Genomic DNA, 17,340 nt, shown 5'->3' on the forward strand with positions numbered 1-17,340 from the left:
CAGAAACTTTCATATACTGTCAAGGAGCTGGGCCTCTATCTCTCTCTGCCCCAAGTTCCCCACTGTCTCATAGTGCCTTGAGTCCCCACGACGCATGCGCGCTCCCTCTCGGCCCTGACGACACCTCCCCTCCCTCAGCAACACGCGCCTGCCAACGCCGAAAGGCCCCGCCTATCCCTGCTCTCTGATTGGCCGCGCTCCCTCCCTCGCGCCCAATCCCGCCCCTGCGTCAGAGCTCGCGCTGGGACCCGCCCCTTTTTTTGTTTGAAACACCCCCTCCCTTCTTTTCCTGAGGGGAGAGGCGGGGCATGTTGGTTGCGAACCAATCCGCGCTCCCCAGGCTGCCTCGCGCTCGCTGCCCCATTGGCTGAGCCGGCCGCCCGTCCACGGGTTCGGTTGAGCGCGAGCTAGAGTGAGTGTGTGTGTTGTGAGGAGGCGAAGGCGGTGTCGGCGAGGTTGGGTTGGCGGCGTTGGGGGCTGCGTGAGGCGGCGGGGCCGAGCAGGCGAGGCCGAGGCCTGGGGCGAGGCCTAGTCCGTTTCTGCTGGCCTTCCTCCCTCTCGCCGCTGCCGCCGCCGCCATGACGCTGGAGTCCATGATGGCCTGTTGCCTCAGCGACGAGGTGAAGGAGTCGAAGCGCATCAACGCCGAGATCGAGAAGCAGCTGCGGAGGGACAAGCGCGACGCCCGGCGGGAGCTCAAGCTCCTCTTGCTCGGTGAGGCGGCCTGTCAGGCGGCAGGAGAAGGAGGGAAAGGGAGGGAAGGAAGGCAGGGAAGGCAGGCAGGCAGGCCCCAAGTAGGTTGCTATACTAACACATACACACACATATATATGTCTTAATATCGCAACCTGTATCATATTGCGTTATCTATATATATCACAATATCATGATATATATATAATTACAATATCGTATATCATATAGTTATATATAAATTAGATATTAGCATATAGGATATTGTTTGAATCCCGCTTATATGATAATATAGTATATAATAATCTATTCGTATATATAGTAGTCATATATGTGTATATAACAGTATCAGGATATAATATAGATTATTACAATTAAATCGTAATCTAGAGGTATATATAACATTAGCATATTTATTTGTATCTTGCTGTTACGTTATTATAATATATAGTCGTCTATTGGTATACATAATAGTCATATACTGTAACGATATTAGGATATAATCTATATTACTACAATATCATATATCATCATCTATAGTTAAATATAAAATAGATATTATTAGCATATTTATTCGTACCCCACTTTTATGTTGTTATTGTATATAATCTATTGTTATATATGTCATATATATATATATATATATATATATTACAGTATTAGGATATAATATATATTATTACAATATTATATATCATAATTATTAGTATATATAATAGATATTATTTGCATATTTATTTGTATCCCGCTTTATTGTTCTTACTAGCTTGGGTACTCTGCATTGTCCGGGTTATTTGAAAAAGTCAAAATTTTAATTGTACAAAATGCGTAAGGTTGTGGGTGAACTACGACTCCCATCATGCCATGTTAACCTCGAGAAACTTCAGCAGTACTTAAAGTTGGTTATGTTGGGCAAGTTTGCTCTAGATGCATCATCGGTGGGGTTCAATGTGCCCTCTGGCTGTAGGGTAAAGTACAATTACCACCATGGTGAGTTGGTCCTCTCAAACCCCTCCAGTTAGTCATGGGGGTTCTTTGTGCCAACTTTGGACCAGGCCCATCATCAATGGAGGTCACAGTTTCTCTGGTTGTGGGTGAACCGCAACTCCCAGAAAGGAAGGTCGTTTACCCCCAAAGCCCTCAAGTAATCAAATTTCGGCATATCAGGTATGTGTGTCAAGTTTCGTCCAGATCCATCGGTGTTTGGGTTCACAGTGCTCTCTGGATGTAGGTGAACTTCAGCTCCCCAAAATCAAGGTGAATTTTCCCCCAAAGACCTCCAGTATTTTTTGCTGGTCATGGGGGCTCTGTGTGCCAACTTTGGTCGAATTCCATCTTTGGTGAAGTTCTGAGTCCTCATTGATTGCAGGTGAAGTGTGCATCCCAATACCTACAACTTCAAAACGGTCATGCCAATTCCCCTCAAAAGCCACCAGTATTCAAATTTGGGCACATTGGCTGTGCATGCCAAGTTTGGTTCAGATACATCATTGTTTGGGTTCATAGTGCACTCTGGATGTATTATTTACAACCGCCTCGAGTCGCCTCCGGGTTGAGAGGGGCAGTATATAAATATGGTAAATAAATAAATAAATAATTTTACTGTACTGATATACTGCCTTTCTCACCCCGGGGGTTTTGGGGCAAGGCGGTTTACAACATACTAATGGCAAATATTTAATGCCAACATAAAGTACACAAAGAAATGATAATAATGAATTACTACATATAACTATGAACTTAAAATCACAGAAATTGTATAGCCATTTCAAATTGTCATTGCACATGGTCCTTAATTATTCTTTGCACTACATTATTTATTAGCCAAAGGCTTGATCACACAAGCCTTTGGCTAATAAATAAGGTGAACTACAACTCCTATAAATCCCTCCAAAAATCTGCAGAATTTGTTCTTGGTCATGGTGGTTCTGTGTGCCAAGTTAGTTCCAGGTCCATCATTGGTGGAGTTCAGAGTGCTCTTAGATTGCAGGTGAACTATACATCCCAGGACCTACGACTCCTATAAATCATGGTGAATTCTCCCTAAACCTCTCTAGTATATTAAGTTGCTGATCAATTCCTGTTTGTTGTGTGCCATAGAAAAGAATAGGAAAGGGTTAAGGGGGAAGCAGTGGGCGGTGTCATGCAAATTCCACACCAATGGAGAGAGTAAGAAACATTGGGATGTCTGTGGTGGAGTAAGAGCAGAAAATCTAGGATGGAATTGTCCCTGTATGAAAGCCTTCACTTGGGTGGTGGACAGTGTGGTGTTTGTGGAGGACATTGTCAGGGCTCTTGGACATGTTCATGGTGCTCACATCTGCAATGCCATTGGAGGGAGGGCCATTGGTGTCTTCTGAGTAGTGGGAGCTCTAGCTGTTTGTGGAGGCAGAAGCTTCTGTCTAAGTAGAAACCCTAGTCTCATACATGCATACATATTTTCACTTTTATTATGTGTGTAGATTGTATATCGCTTGGGTACTCTGTGATACCCGGGTTATTTGAAAAGGGCATTGTTTGTTTTGGGGTGAAAGGTAATATCATTTAGTTAATTAGTAACACTATTTGTTAGGGGGGGAAAAGCCAGTTTTGATTTTTTTTAATGAATGCTCCCACAGGAAAATGCACAAGGATGTGGGTGAACTACAATTCCCAGAATCGTGGGTAAATCCTCCCCAAACCTCTTGTTCAGTTGCTGATCAATTCCTGTTTGCTGTGTACCATAGGAAAGGAAGGGTTAAGGGAAATGCAAATTTCACAGGAGTGGGGGGTGGCGGGAGAGAAAGAAACTCCATTCTGGAAGAAAAACAGAACATCTAGGATGAAATTATCCCCAAACAAAAGCATTCCTATGGTGTTTGGGGAGGACATTGGCAGGGGTTGGGAGACATGTTCATGGTGCCTATTGTAATCTGCATTGTCCTTTTGATGGAGGGCTTTTGGTGGCTTTTCAGCACTGTGGGTTAAAGCTGTTTGTGGAGGTGGGAAGCTGTCTGTGTAAGTGGACACCTCCACCACATATACATACACATTTTCTTTCACTTTCATTATGTGTATATTATTATTATTATTATTATTGTTATTATTATATTATGTGTATAGAAGATAGAAGATTGAAGATTATTACAATATCATAATCTATTGTTATATATATATCCCGCTTTTATGTTGTTATTATATAGTATGTAGTCCTGCATTGTTATATATAATAGGCATGTATTATTATTTGTATCCTGCTTTTATATGAGTATAATCGAGTCTATAATATATTAAATAATAATAATAATCTTTTTTTATATCCTGCCTTTCTCCCTAACAGTGGAGAAAGCGCTGTTAGGGCTCACAGCATAATACAACCCCAATCAAAGCACATTTAAGATAAAATACAAAACAAAAATCATACAAAGCATTATAACATTCAGAAATAAGATATAAATAAATATTAAACATTAAAAAGGTTTAAAACCTATTACAATTATTGTGGAGACTCCTCAACCAGTGTATTTCACTAAGCTCAGTGCAAATCAATCTTGCTGTCATTAGGAATTGGATTCATTTGTCAAAAGCTTGCTTGAATAGGTAGGTCTTCAACTGGTTCTTATATCATAAAATAATCGTATAATATTACAATAGAGTATATCATAATATATTATTATATACAATAGTTGTATATTGTTATTATATTTATTTGTATCCTGCTTTTATATTTGTATAATATAGTATTTAGTAATGTATTATATCGTAACGTAAAATATTATAGTATTACAATATAGTATATCATATATTATATATAGTAGCCATATATTATTATATGTATTTATAACCTGCTTTTATATTCATATATTATAGCGTAATCATATATAAAATATATTGTATTATAATATATAATATAATATATTATTCCAGTCAAGTATATCATAATATATTATTATATATAATCATCATATATTATTGTTAGCATATTTATTTGTATCCTGCTTTTATATTAGTATATAGTATAGTATATAATCATATATAAAATAGATGGTATTATATCATAAAATAATAGTATAATAATTACAATGTTGTATATCATGTTATATATATTAGTCATGTTATTACAACATATTTATTTGTTTCCCACTTTTATGTTGTTATAGTATATAATCATATCTTGTTATATATAATCGTTCTATATTATTGTTAGCATATTTATTTGTATCCTGCTTTTATATTAGTATAGTATAGTATATAATCATATACATAATTTATTGAATTATATCATATATTATTACAGTAGAGTATATCATGATATATAGCAATAAAGCTTTATTGATATCCCGCCCCATTCTCTCCAAGGGGACTCAGGGCGGCTTACAACAGGAAACAATGTACATAATATCAGTCATACAATCCAAAAATGGTTAAATCAAAGCAAATAAATCAAAAAAGACAAATCACAATACATAGAAGAAAAATAACGCAACATACAAACTATCTACAGACCCACCAAGAAAATCCAACAAATGCTACGTTCAGCAAAGGACAAGAGGAATCCTCTCACTTCTGCAAGAGTCTACCGTGTACCATGCAGCTGTGGACAAGTCTACATAGGGACCACCAAACGCTGCGCCCAAACACGAATCAAGAAACATGAAAGGCACTGCAGACTACTTCAACCAGAGAAATCAGCCATAGCAGAGCACCTGATGAACCAACCTGGACACAGCATTTTATTTGAGAACACAGAAATGCTGGACCACTCTCACAACCACCATGTCAGACTACACAGAGAAGCCATTGAAATACACAAGCATGTGGACAATTTCAACAGAAAAGAGGAAACCATGAAAATGAACAAAATCTGGCTACCAGTATTTAAAACTCTAAAATTGCGACACCACAACAACAGAGAGGAAACAAACAAGGACATCTAATCACCTCTCAACAAAAGTTTGCTCTAGGCATAGTCAGCCCATTGTATGCTAATCAAGGTGGTCAGTTGAAACATTCACACCTAACTCCAGCAGACAAGAGTCCTTTGTCTCACTCTGGTCATTCCACAGATATATAAACCCTTTTTCCTAGTGCCAACAGACCTCACTACCTCTGAGGATGCTTGCCATAGATGCAGGTGAAATGTCAGGAGAGAATGCCTCTAGACCATGGCCATATAGCCCGAAAAAACCTACAACAACCCAGTGATTCTGGCCATGAAAGCCTTCGACAATACATTAAATACCAATAAACATATTAATTATATAAACATCACCCATATAAATATAAAATTTTACAAGAATTAAGACATATAGTACCACTAATAGTAATATATTATTGTTATATTTATTTATATCCTGCTTTTATATTAGTGTAATATAGAATATAATAATGGATAAAATATGCTGTATTATATCATAATTATAATATAACAGTATAATATATTATTACAATATGATATCAAATTATTATATATAATAGTAATATATTATTATGTTTATCATATTTTTATTCAGCTTTTATCTCATGAGCCAGTTTGCCTCTCAAGCTAAAGATAAAATCTATACAGTAATAATACATTTGTAACATTTGCAAAGTGCAATGCTATTTTTAATTATTCAGAAGAGTGAATATATTTACATACATATATTATGATATAATATATATGATTATAATATATATCATAGTAATAAATATAATCAATATTATATACAGCAGGGGTCCTCAAACTTTTCAAACAGAGGGCCAGGTCATAGTCCCTCAAACTGTTGGAAGGCCGGATTATAATTTGAAAAAAAGCATGAATGAATTCCTATGCACACTACACACATCTTATTTGTAGTGCAAAAAACACTTTAAAATGATACAGTAATTAAAATGAGGAACAATTTTAACAAATATAAACTTATTATTATTTCAATGAGAAGTGTGGGCCTTCTTTTGAGATAGGATTGTTGTTGTTGTTGTGTGCTTTCAAGTCATTTCAGACTTAGGTTGACCCTGAGCGAGGGCCGGGTAAATGACCTTGGAGGGCCGCATCCGGCCCCCGGGCCTTAGTTTGAGGACCCCTGATATACAGTATATAATAATATATTTTAATATATATAGTGTATATTCTTATTATATTTATTTGTATCCCCCTTTTATCTTGTGAGCATCTCAATCTAGAGATAAAATAAATACAATAAGAATAAAGTAATAACATTTTTAAAAGGCCATTTTATTTTTATTTTTTTTATTCCAAAAAAATGCAATATAAATTTATGCATATATATACATATATATATAGTTGCCCAAGAATAATGGTACCTGCAAAAGTCTTTTCTAAGGTTATGTGCTTTAAAAACTACACATCTGCATTTAACCTACTCCAACTAAAAGATAGCATGTTTAGGCTTGGGCCCAGGTTCTCTCATAAGATATTGAAAGTATTTGAAAACCCAAGTTTAAATGTAACCTTCATTTATGTTTCATATGCACCTTGTACCTATAGCCTCAAGATGGTTTTATCCACAGGCTTTGTAATTCTTTCCTTGGTATAACAAAATATGAGAATATTGGAACCGCCAGGAAACAAAAGTGATGCTATCTCAGGCTGGATCTACACTTCTATATAGACCAGTTCAAAGCAGATAATCTGGATTCAGAAACTGGATTATAGGGCAGTGTAGATGGGGTCTCAGACACATCTGAGACACCTTGGAACATTTCAGAAGAAATAGTCAACCTGTTTATATACACAGGTGCATATGTGTAAGACCTACAATGCAACCACATATCCCATCTACAGAAGTACACATTTCTCTCTGTGTTTGTGTATACATAAATAGGTAATGTGTGTTTATGAATAACATCTAAGCATACAAACTCTACAAAAATCCCTGTGTGACTATGTATAACATACATATATATATACCCACCTATCTGATGCATGTCCATTTCTGTATGTGTGAATATATGTAGACATACACACAATAATTTATCCAGGTATATGTGAGTGGGCAATATATCAATATTTTTCATGAATATCCCTAGTTTATCCTTACTTTACCTATTTACTTCCTATTGTGTATTTTTCCTGTTTCTGATTTAAAATAGTATACACGCACACACTCACACAAAGTCTGGCTTTTTCCCATTCCTATATTATTCTTCCTTGTTAGGTCTTCCTGCTCTTCATCTTTTATGTGTTTGGCTTATGTGCTGTGTGTATGTGCACCTGAATACATGCACAGAGAATTAAACAGCATTTTTCAGTTTTTTAAAAATCTACTTGGATTTCGCTTATGGGGTCAGTACAGTTTCACTGCTTTCTTCATTCTATTTTTGTAAGACAAAGGTGGGGGATTCTCCTTTAAACAGAGATTGGATGGACCTTATTTGTACAGATTGAGCATCTCTTTTCCTGGATTTGAAAATCCGAAATTGCCCAGTGGTTGACTGAGAGAGTGACCCCCTTTGCTTTTTGATGGTTAAGTTTACACAAAGTTTGCAAAAAAATATGAAAAAATATTGCATAAAATTATCGCTAGGCTGTATGCATAAGGTATATATAAAACCTTGCATATACATTTATGCATGTATATGCAAATGCATAAATCCAAAACACTTCTGGTCTGAAATATTTTGGATTTTTTTTCATGTCAGGAGCAACTTTGAGAAACTGCAAGTCGCTTCTGGTGTGAGAGAATTGGCCATCTGCAGGGGACAGCTGGATGTTTTACCATCCTTGTGGGAGGCTTCTCTCATGTCCCTGCATGGGGAGCCAGAGCTGACAGAGGGAGCTCATCCGCACTCTCCCTGGATTCGAACCTTTGACCTGTTGGTCTTCATTCCTGCTGGCACAAGGGTTTAACTCATTGCGCCACCGGGGGCTCCAATATTTTGGATAAGAGATACTAAACCAGGGGTCCTCAAACTTTTTAAACAGAGGGTCAGGTCACAGTCCTGCAAACTGTTGGAGGGCTGGATTATAATTTGAGAAAAGAATGAATGAATTTCTATGCACACTGCACATTTCTTATTTGTAGTGCAAAAAAACACTTTAAAACAATACAATAATTAAAATGAGGAACAATTTTAACAAATATTATTTATTTATTTACTTCACTTGTATACCGCTATTCTCAGCCCTTAGGCAACTCAAAGCGGTTAACAACAATAATAGCAAAAATTCAATGCAGCATAACAAGGTATCAACTTATTAAATATCAACTTATTTGTATTTCAATGGGAAGTGTGGGCCTGCTTTTGACCGATGAGATAGGGTTGTTGTTGTTGTTGTGTGCTTTCAAGTTGTTTCAGACTTAGGTTGACCCTGAGAGAAGGTGGGGTAAATGACTTTAGAGGGCTGTATCTGGCCCTCGGGCCTTAGTTTGAGGACTCCTGTACTAAACCCTGCATGGAGAGGTTGGACTAAATAGCCGTTAAGTCTAAGATTCTGTGATTCTATTTATCTGTCTATATCTATTTGTGTGGTTTATTTTTTTAAAAAAACACACATTTTAAATCGAGTCTTTAAGGATTTTACCTGTTTGGAGCCCCCGGTGGTGCAGCAGGTTAAACTGTTGAGCTGCTGAACTTGCTGATTGAAAGGTTGGCGGTTTGAATCTGGGGAGCAGGGTTAGTCCCAGTTTCTGCCAACCTAGCAGTTCAAAAACATGCAAATGTGAGTAGATCAGTAGGTACAGCTTTGGTGGGAAGGTAACGGCGCTCCATGCCGACCATGTGACCTTGGAGGCATCTACGGACGATGCCAGCTCTTCAGCTTAGAAATGGAGATGATCACCACCACACCTATTTATAAATTTATATTTATAATAGAGTGATGAATAAAGAGAAATGTTTGAATCTTGTAGCAATGTATATTAACACACATAGAATTTATCCTATTACGCACCATTTTCAGTCATACTAACAGATCTACTTCAATTTTATATTCACCTGGAATCTGATAGTATGGTTCAGTTGCCATTTTCAGTTATCTTTCTGATTTCCTTTTTTAAAAACCAGCTTGAACAAATGTGTCCTGAATTCCAGAAGGATGCAATTAATCACTTACAGTGTGGTGAACAAATACAGTTATTTAAATATTATAGAAGGATATATGCGTATGTAGCCCACATAACAATTACCCAAATCTCTATAGAATAGATGGTTTCCAAAACCATTTTTGGAGGTTGGAGTTGACCATTTAGGATATATATTGTTTGAAAGCTATAGTAAGGAACTTGAGTTTCTGCCTTCTTCAGCTGATCTGAATGAACATTTTCTTTTGATTTTATTAAGAGTAGCTAAAGAAGTTAGAAGCTGAAACATCTTGTCATAAATATTTACATTATTTGGGGTTTTAAGTAATTAAATATATGCATGTGTATAGCTCTTCCACACTTATATATTCTGTCTTTTTCTTATGCTTTCATATTTCCTTGTTCGTAGTTCACATTTGTATGCTTTCCATTTATTTCCTATATGGGTGTGTCCATCCATTTTTTTATCCTTGTGTGTTAAATAAATACATGTCTGCTTTTGTATTGAATTATGTTTCCCTCATTGATTCCTGTGCCATGTTTTTTTTGTTTCCTGTTTACATTATGCATTTATGTAGATGTTTATTATTTATGTATCTTTTTAATTTGCTTTTCTATTTGCATATGCCTTTGTTGTTTATTTATGAGAGATGCTTGCTTTCCTATTAACCAGTGCTTCCCATCTATTCCTATTAGCTATTTCCTTGCTTTTCTTAATTCCATTATATATGCCTAAATCCAATTGTTAAGTCTAATTAGAGTATATCAATTGAATTAAAGAGATTTACATTCAGGTTTTATACCAATTCAGCAGCTGATTCAGTGGAGTTACTTTCATTGCGACAAGCACTTGGATTTATATGCCTGTCTTATTTGTTGTTGTTATTGTTATTCTATCTTGGATACCCAACATTGCCCAGGTTATTTTTTTTAAAGTTGTGTTTTTTAAATTGTACAAGACTCATAAGGTTGTGATTTAAGTACAACTCACATCATGCCAGGTTAACCCCGAAAACTCCCAACAGTCCTTAAAGTTTGTTATGTTTGGCAAGTTTGCTCTAGATGCATCATCAGTGGGGTTCAGTATGCTCTTTGGCTGCAGGGTAAACTACAACTCCCACTATGGTGAGTCATTTCCCTCAAACTCCTCCAGTAGATTGAGTTAGTCATGGGGGTTCTGTGTGCCAAGTTTGGTCCAGGTCCATCTTTGGTGGAGGCCACAGTTGCTATGTTTGTTGGTGAGCTACAACTCCCAGAAAGGAAGGTCAGTTCCCCCCCCAAACCCCTCCAGTCATCAAATTTTGGCATATCAGGGATGTGTGCCTAGTTTGGTCCAGATCCATCGGTGTTTGGGTTCACAGTGCTCTCTGAGTGTAGGTGAACTATATCAAGGTGATTTTTCTCCAAAGACCTCCAGTATTTTTTGCTGATCATGGGGGCTCTGTGCCAAGTTTGGTCCAATTCCATCTTTGGTGGAGTTCAGAGGGCTCATTAATTGCAGGTATACTATAAATCCCAGTACCTACCACTCCAAAATGTCCACGCCAATTGCCCTCAAAACCTACCAGTATTCAAATTTGAACATATTAGGTATGCATGCCAAGTTTGGTCCAGATCCATCATTGGTTGGGTTCATAGTGCGCTCTGGTGAACTACAACTCCTATAAATCTCCCCAAAGACCCACTCCAGCCACATACACACATATCTATTTTCACTTTTATATATATATAGATTATGTGTATAGATTTATTTATAGTCTGCCTTAGCTCTTGTTTGGTCATATACTCCATTTAGAAAAAGAGTTATTTTATATGATTAGTGTGTATTAATCCTTGCTTTTTATCATTATTTGCCATTCTGGTAATGTAATTTCAGGACATGTTGACCAATTCTATTCTGACATTATCTTTTTATGGACCTTGCATCCCACTCCTCAACCACTTATTTGTTTCCAAGACCCCCACCCCATTTTTCTACAACTAAATCCTAATAACCTGCCTATAACCCTGTAATTTCTAAATATTTCCCTCCTTGTTCCTCTGAAGATGATGATTTAAATGGTTAAAGAAACTGGGAATTGGTTGATTATAGTGGAGTTTTTCATGGTGAAGGGGGTGTTTTGGGAGGAGAAGGACAAGTCTGGGGGAAAATGGCTCATTGGCTAAGGAGCAGATCATAAATCTCATTCACTGATGTTACATAATCCAACTATTCTAGGATGCATGTTCTCTTCCCTGGCCAATAAGACTGCCAAGGGAGCTCTTCTTCTTCTTGAGAAGTGACCTCCTTCCCTTCTTTCTGTAGCCATATCATAGGGGGAGAGGCACCCTTTTTCCCCAGGCATAGAATTTAATGTGTTGACCTGCTTATAGAAAACTTACAGTTTCATCCTCAACCATGTTGGTCGTATCTCTGTTTTTCCATGTTTCTCCTATATATTATCTTGGTGGCTCTTCTTCCTGCCAGTCATCTCTGTGCGAAAGACACCCCCTTGCTTTTTGACAGCCCTCTGTCTCTGTGTGGAAAACATAATGGCCTTTTTACCACCATTCTCTCCCTGCCTGTCTACTTTTAAATGTGTCCCTCCCTCCTACATAGGACTTCCGGGTTGCAGCTGTAGTTCCTTTTGTGAGCTGCCATAATCTCCTGATTGTCTTTAGGCAGGGAAAGTGAGCACTTTCCAGTGTTAAACTGCAACTCCCATGAACCCTTCCTTTGTGGACTACAGCAGATGGGACTTGCAGGTTAGTGATGCCTGGGAAGCTGTATGTTTTTCTTGTTGTTTAGACAGGCCCCCTTTTGTCGCCCTTTTTGGTTCCATGTGCATTCATAGGGGGTGTTTTGAGTGCCTGCCTTACCTGTCCTCTGCTTCCTGCCCAAAATTACGAACAAGGTAGTTTCTGTAGGCTTGTTCTTAAGTCAAACTTGTTTGTAAGTTGGAACAGATACATTTTAAAGCTGCAACTCCAGCCAAATGTATACATATGTATTTGCTTTGGATCGCATAGGGAAGTTGAAAACCCCTGTGGTGTTTTGTTTTGCTGTCTGTGCCCCTATTTAGAAGATTTCACTTCACGTTCTGTTCTTGTCATCATTTCATTTTGGAAAAAAAAATGGCTTGTTGTGGAAACAAGGATTGGTGATAAAGCTTCAGTGGAGACACCTTTTTGCCATGATAACTTTCAGGAGTGGATTTCCCTTCCAAGGGGTAGATTTCTCTCACTTCCTGTTGTCTCATTCCCATGCTTAACTGTGAGTAGTTTGTAAGTCGGATGTTTGTAACTTGAGGACTGCCTGTAGTCTCAATGCAGATTGGGAGAAATCTTTCAAATTTGAAAGGTACAGTTTACCTCTCAGCTGGGAGGCACCCAACTAACCAGTTTGAAAGCGGCTAAATATGGTTCTGCAAGCGAGTAAACCATCATATACGTTCCTAGCTGACTCCCAGTTGAGAGACCCTGCAGTCAGTTTCTTCTTGCACTTTTGGCAACTAAATACGACCCCAGGAAACCCTGCAGTCCTTCAGATGGTCAGATGCTCTGTAGTCGACACCCTGGCTCTGCTTTCTAGGTTTGCGGAGTGGTAAGCCTCCTCTCGGCTCTGCTCTCGACCCATTTATTCACCTGAAATAACCTCGTTGGAAGAAAGAGTGCCGTGTCAGTATCTCCCTGGGTTTGTAGCTCCTCGTTCTCCAGAGGAGGACTGTGTTATCAGAACATAGAACATATTTCAGGTATCTAATAAATAAAGCAGGACTTCTTGCTTAATTTTGAAAAGAAAGGCCTTTTTTTTGTCCAGGAGACCTTATTTTCCATCCTTGACCATGCAATGTGCTTAAGAAAGGAGCAAAGTCTTGATTTTACTTTGTCATCCATTGCTTAGTCCCTTTAGGGAGATAGGGCAGTCTACAAATAATGTTTTATTATTATTATTAGTATTGGAAATAAACAGCTTTGTGTCTGCTTGTGGCAGTCTTTATCCAAAACCTGAAGGATTCAGTGTTGTGACTTAGTTCTCATATGTGTTGTAAATATACTTCTGACTCCCCTCTTTCCAAAGAGATGTCTGATACATTGCTACATGTGATTTCATATTGGGCTGGACCAATCGGAATGTTTTATGTAGTTGAAGCTCAGGAACTTATTAATTTCCTTCCTGAAATACAAAAATGTTTGCAGCTTTTACTACTTTCAGAATGTGGTCTTGGTGGGTATACCTTGCATCATCTAACTGTAAAGGCTTCCAGCTTGGCTTTCTAAGAGTGCTTTAGCACTAGGGTGCTGTCTGTCTTTCTTGCCTCCTCACCCTGTTGTCACTCTTTGCTTTTTAGGTACAGGAGAGAGTGGGAAGAGCACCTTCATCAAGCAGATGCGTATAATTCATGGCTCGGGCTACTCGGAGGAAGACAAGAAGGGTTTCACCAAGCTGGTGTACCAGAATATCTTCACTGCCATGCAGTCAATGATCAGGGCTATGGAAACCTTAAAGATCTTGTACAAGTATGAACAGAACAAGGTAGGACCCCCAGTGCACCCCCCCCCCATGATCGTACACCCACCTGCGCCCTTCCGTCTCCATCCTGGGGCCCCATGAACAATTATTTCCATCATATGTGCATCTGATGTTCTGTAACCACATTTCTTATTGGTTGGGCAAAAGATAATAAATCTGCAATACTCTTTGTCCTCCTCTGTCTGGAAAGTTTTGTTATTGTGTGCCATAGAAGCATTCCTGACTGGTAGCTACCCTGTTGCGGGGTTTTCCATTCAGGATGGGTGGATTTGGAGCTTCATTGCTTCTGTTGCATTTTGCTACTTTTTAAAAATGCGTATATAAATGTATGCATAACTCTAGCTTGCTCACACATCTTTAGTCAGTGTTACTCAGAGCAGTAGTGTTTGAACTCAGGAACTGTTGACTGCAGTCTGCAGAGAACTTCCAGGAGAGAAAGAAAAAATCATAACAAAAAGGCACAAATTTGGTGCTGGTCCCTTGCACAACAGGCGCCTCCCCCCCCCCCCCCATCATATTATTTAGGAAGTACTATCCTAACTGATGGCAATAAGAACTGGATCTTGAGCTGTTTCTACTACCAATCAAAGGAATAGCGGGATGGGTGGGAAAAGATATTCTGGTTAGCCTCTCAACCATGTCCTTCTCTTCCCACCCTAAATTGCAGGCAAACGCATTGCTGGTCCGGGAAGTGGATGTCGAAAAGGTCTGCACTTTCGAGCAGCCCTACGTAAATGCAGTTAAAACATTGTGGAACGACCCGGGAATCCAAGAATGTTACGACCGGCGGCGAGAATATCAGCTTTCCGACTCAACTAAATAGTAAGTAGATGTGGCTTCTGGGTTGGGTTACTGGATATAGGTGCCTTTGTGGTGTCATTTGGTCTTGCTGGGCTTCTCAAAGGCTTCTGGGGAAGGACTGGAGCTATTCGAACAAGCATTTGATTAAACAGTGTAATTGAACATAGGAATGGAATAATGGATGATGAGACTGGATTCTGATTTTACTGTTGAGGTGCTAATGATTGTTATTCTGATGTTAATGATTTATGTTACAATTGTTTTTAATTGCCTTATACTTGTCTCGTGATGTTTTGTATCGATGTTGTTCACCGCTTTGAGTCGCCTGAGGGCTGAGAAAAGCGGTATATAAATACAGTAAATAAATAATAAATAAATTATTTATTACTTAATCTTCTAGAGCAGTGTTTCTCAACTTGAGGGTTGGGACCCCTGGGGGGATATCATGAGGGGATTTCAGATGGGTTGCCAAAGACTATCAGAAACACATATTTCTGATAGTCTTAGGAACCCCTTTGGCAGTGAAGGCTGAAGATCTCTCTGCCTGTCCTTCTCTTTCTTTTGGAAACAGTCCATGGTGAATCTTCCCACCAAAAACTCTCCTCTGCTGTGATTGGCCACCCTCTCAGCCAGCCTCTCAGCCAAGGGGAGTGCTCTTTCTGAGACTCCAAGCGGGGAGGGGAGAGCAGGTGGGCTTTGTGCATGGTGTGCATGCACAGGTGATGGAGAGTGCAAGTCCCTTCAAGAGGCTAGAGCGAGGCTTGCAAGTCCTTTCAAGACACGGGGGAAAGTGCCAGTGCAATGTATGACTTAGAGTGGCCAAGCAGTATCAGGAGGAAGAACAGCAGCAGAAGCAGTTTATGTAATTTGTAACGCTGTGTATTATAAAAAAAGATAGCCTTTCTTTTTGTTTTTTATTAATGCTCCCATTAGAAAATGCATAAAGATGTGGGTGAACTACAACTCTCAAAATTGTAGGTCAGTCCTCCACAAACACTGCTAGTATTCAAAGTTGGCCACATTGGGTCTGTGTGCCAACTTTGGTCCAGATTCATTATTGTTTGGGTTAACAGTGCTTGCTGGATGTAGATGAACTACAACTTAAAAACTCAAAGTTAATTTCCACCAAACACTTCCATTTTCTGTAGATCGTGGGAGTTCTGTGTGCCAAGATAGGTTCAGTTCCATTGTTGGTGTTCAGAATGCTTTTTGATTGTAGATGAACTATAAATCCCAGCAACTATAACTCCCAAATGTCAAGGTCTAATTTCCCCAAACTCCACCAGTGTTAACATTTGGGCGTATTGATTATTTGTGCCAAGTTTGGTCCAGATCCATCATAGTTTCTCCCTTAAATCACTGTTAATTCCTCCCAGACTTGGAGTTCTGTGTGCCAAGTTTGATCCAGGTCCGTTATTCATGGGGGTCTCAGTGATCTGTGTAAGTCAGAGCTGAAGCAGTTGAAAGTACTGCAAATCCCACCATCTGTTTTCCATACTCTCTCCCCCCCCCAACATATTGTTTTTGTGATTAATCTCTATGCTTTAATTATGTTCAATTTGTAACAATGAAAATATACCCTGCATATCAGATATTTACATTACAATTCATAACAGTAGCAAAATTACAGTTATGAAGTAGCAACGAAAATAATTTTATGGTTGGGGGTCACCACAACGTGAGGAACGGTATTAAGAGGTCACAGCATTAGGAAAGTTGAGAAACACTTTTCTAGATTAAGTAATTTCCTTGAGATACATTAAAGAAAGGGGTTAGCTGTTGTCCTTACTGATAGTTCTCCACTGCCACCACCTTGAGGCAAATGGAACCTTTGCAGAAGTGTTTTGTGTGCTCTTTGCTGCCTTTGCATTTCTAGTTGTGCTCCTTGAGCCAAGGTAACAAACCTTTGCTTTTGTATCTTGCTCACTCGCTGAACTTTCAGAACGGCTGTGCCATGAGACGAAGCATTAAAACATGGGGAGTCATCTCTTATCTAACTCCCCGCTTGGAGGAAGATAACCTGGTATTGTTGGTGAACCTTGCAGTAGAACTGTTAGTCTTTGGTCCGGGATGGGGAACCTGTGGACTAGAACTCCCATCATCCCTGTTAGCAGGAGGACCATATGTGTTAGATTGTGGTGAAGAGGGGAGAGGGACTGGAAAAATGGCTCCACGGGGGTTTGCAGGGCTGGAGAGAAAGTTGGCATGGTTTTTCATCAAAGCTTCATGAAATTTTCACACAAAAACATTAGAATGCAAAAAAGTGAGAAAAAAACAATGTGGCTTTATCAAGTTAAAATGTATGATTTAGTTGAAATAATGAAGCTT

General features: G+C 38.8%; 1 protein-coding gene across 1 annotated transcript in view; it reads left to right on the forward strand.

Annotated features, from left to right (window-relative positions):
• Positions 1 to 368: 368 nt before the first annotated feature.
• The window catches only part of GNA11 (G protein subunit alpha 11), a 28,993-nt gene continuing 12,021 nt past the window's right edge, over positions 369 to 17,340 (forward strand). The window contains exons 1-3 of the mRNA XM_060784999.2: positions 369 to 714; positions 14,030 to 14,214; positions 14,879 to 15,033. Of these exons, the coding sequence (XP_060640982.2) occupies positions 579 to 714; positions 14,030 to 14,214; positions 14,879 to 15,033 (476 nt within the window). The 5' untranslated portion in view covers positions 369 to 578. The remainder of the gene's footprint in view (positions 715 to 14,029; positions 14,215 to 14,878; positions 15,034 to 17,340) is intronic.

The sequence above is a fragment of the Anolis sagrei genome, chromosome X (genome assembly GCF_037176765.1).
Source record: "Anolis sagrei isolate rAnoSag1 chromosome X, rAnoSag1.mat, whole genome shotgun sequence".
Lineage (NCBI taxonomy): Eukaryota > Metazoa > Chordata > Lepidosauria > Squamata > Dactyloidae > Anolis > Anolis sagrei.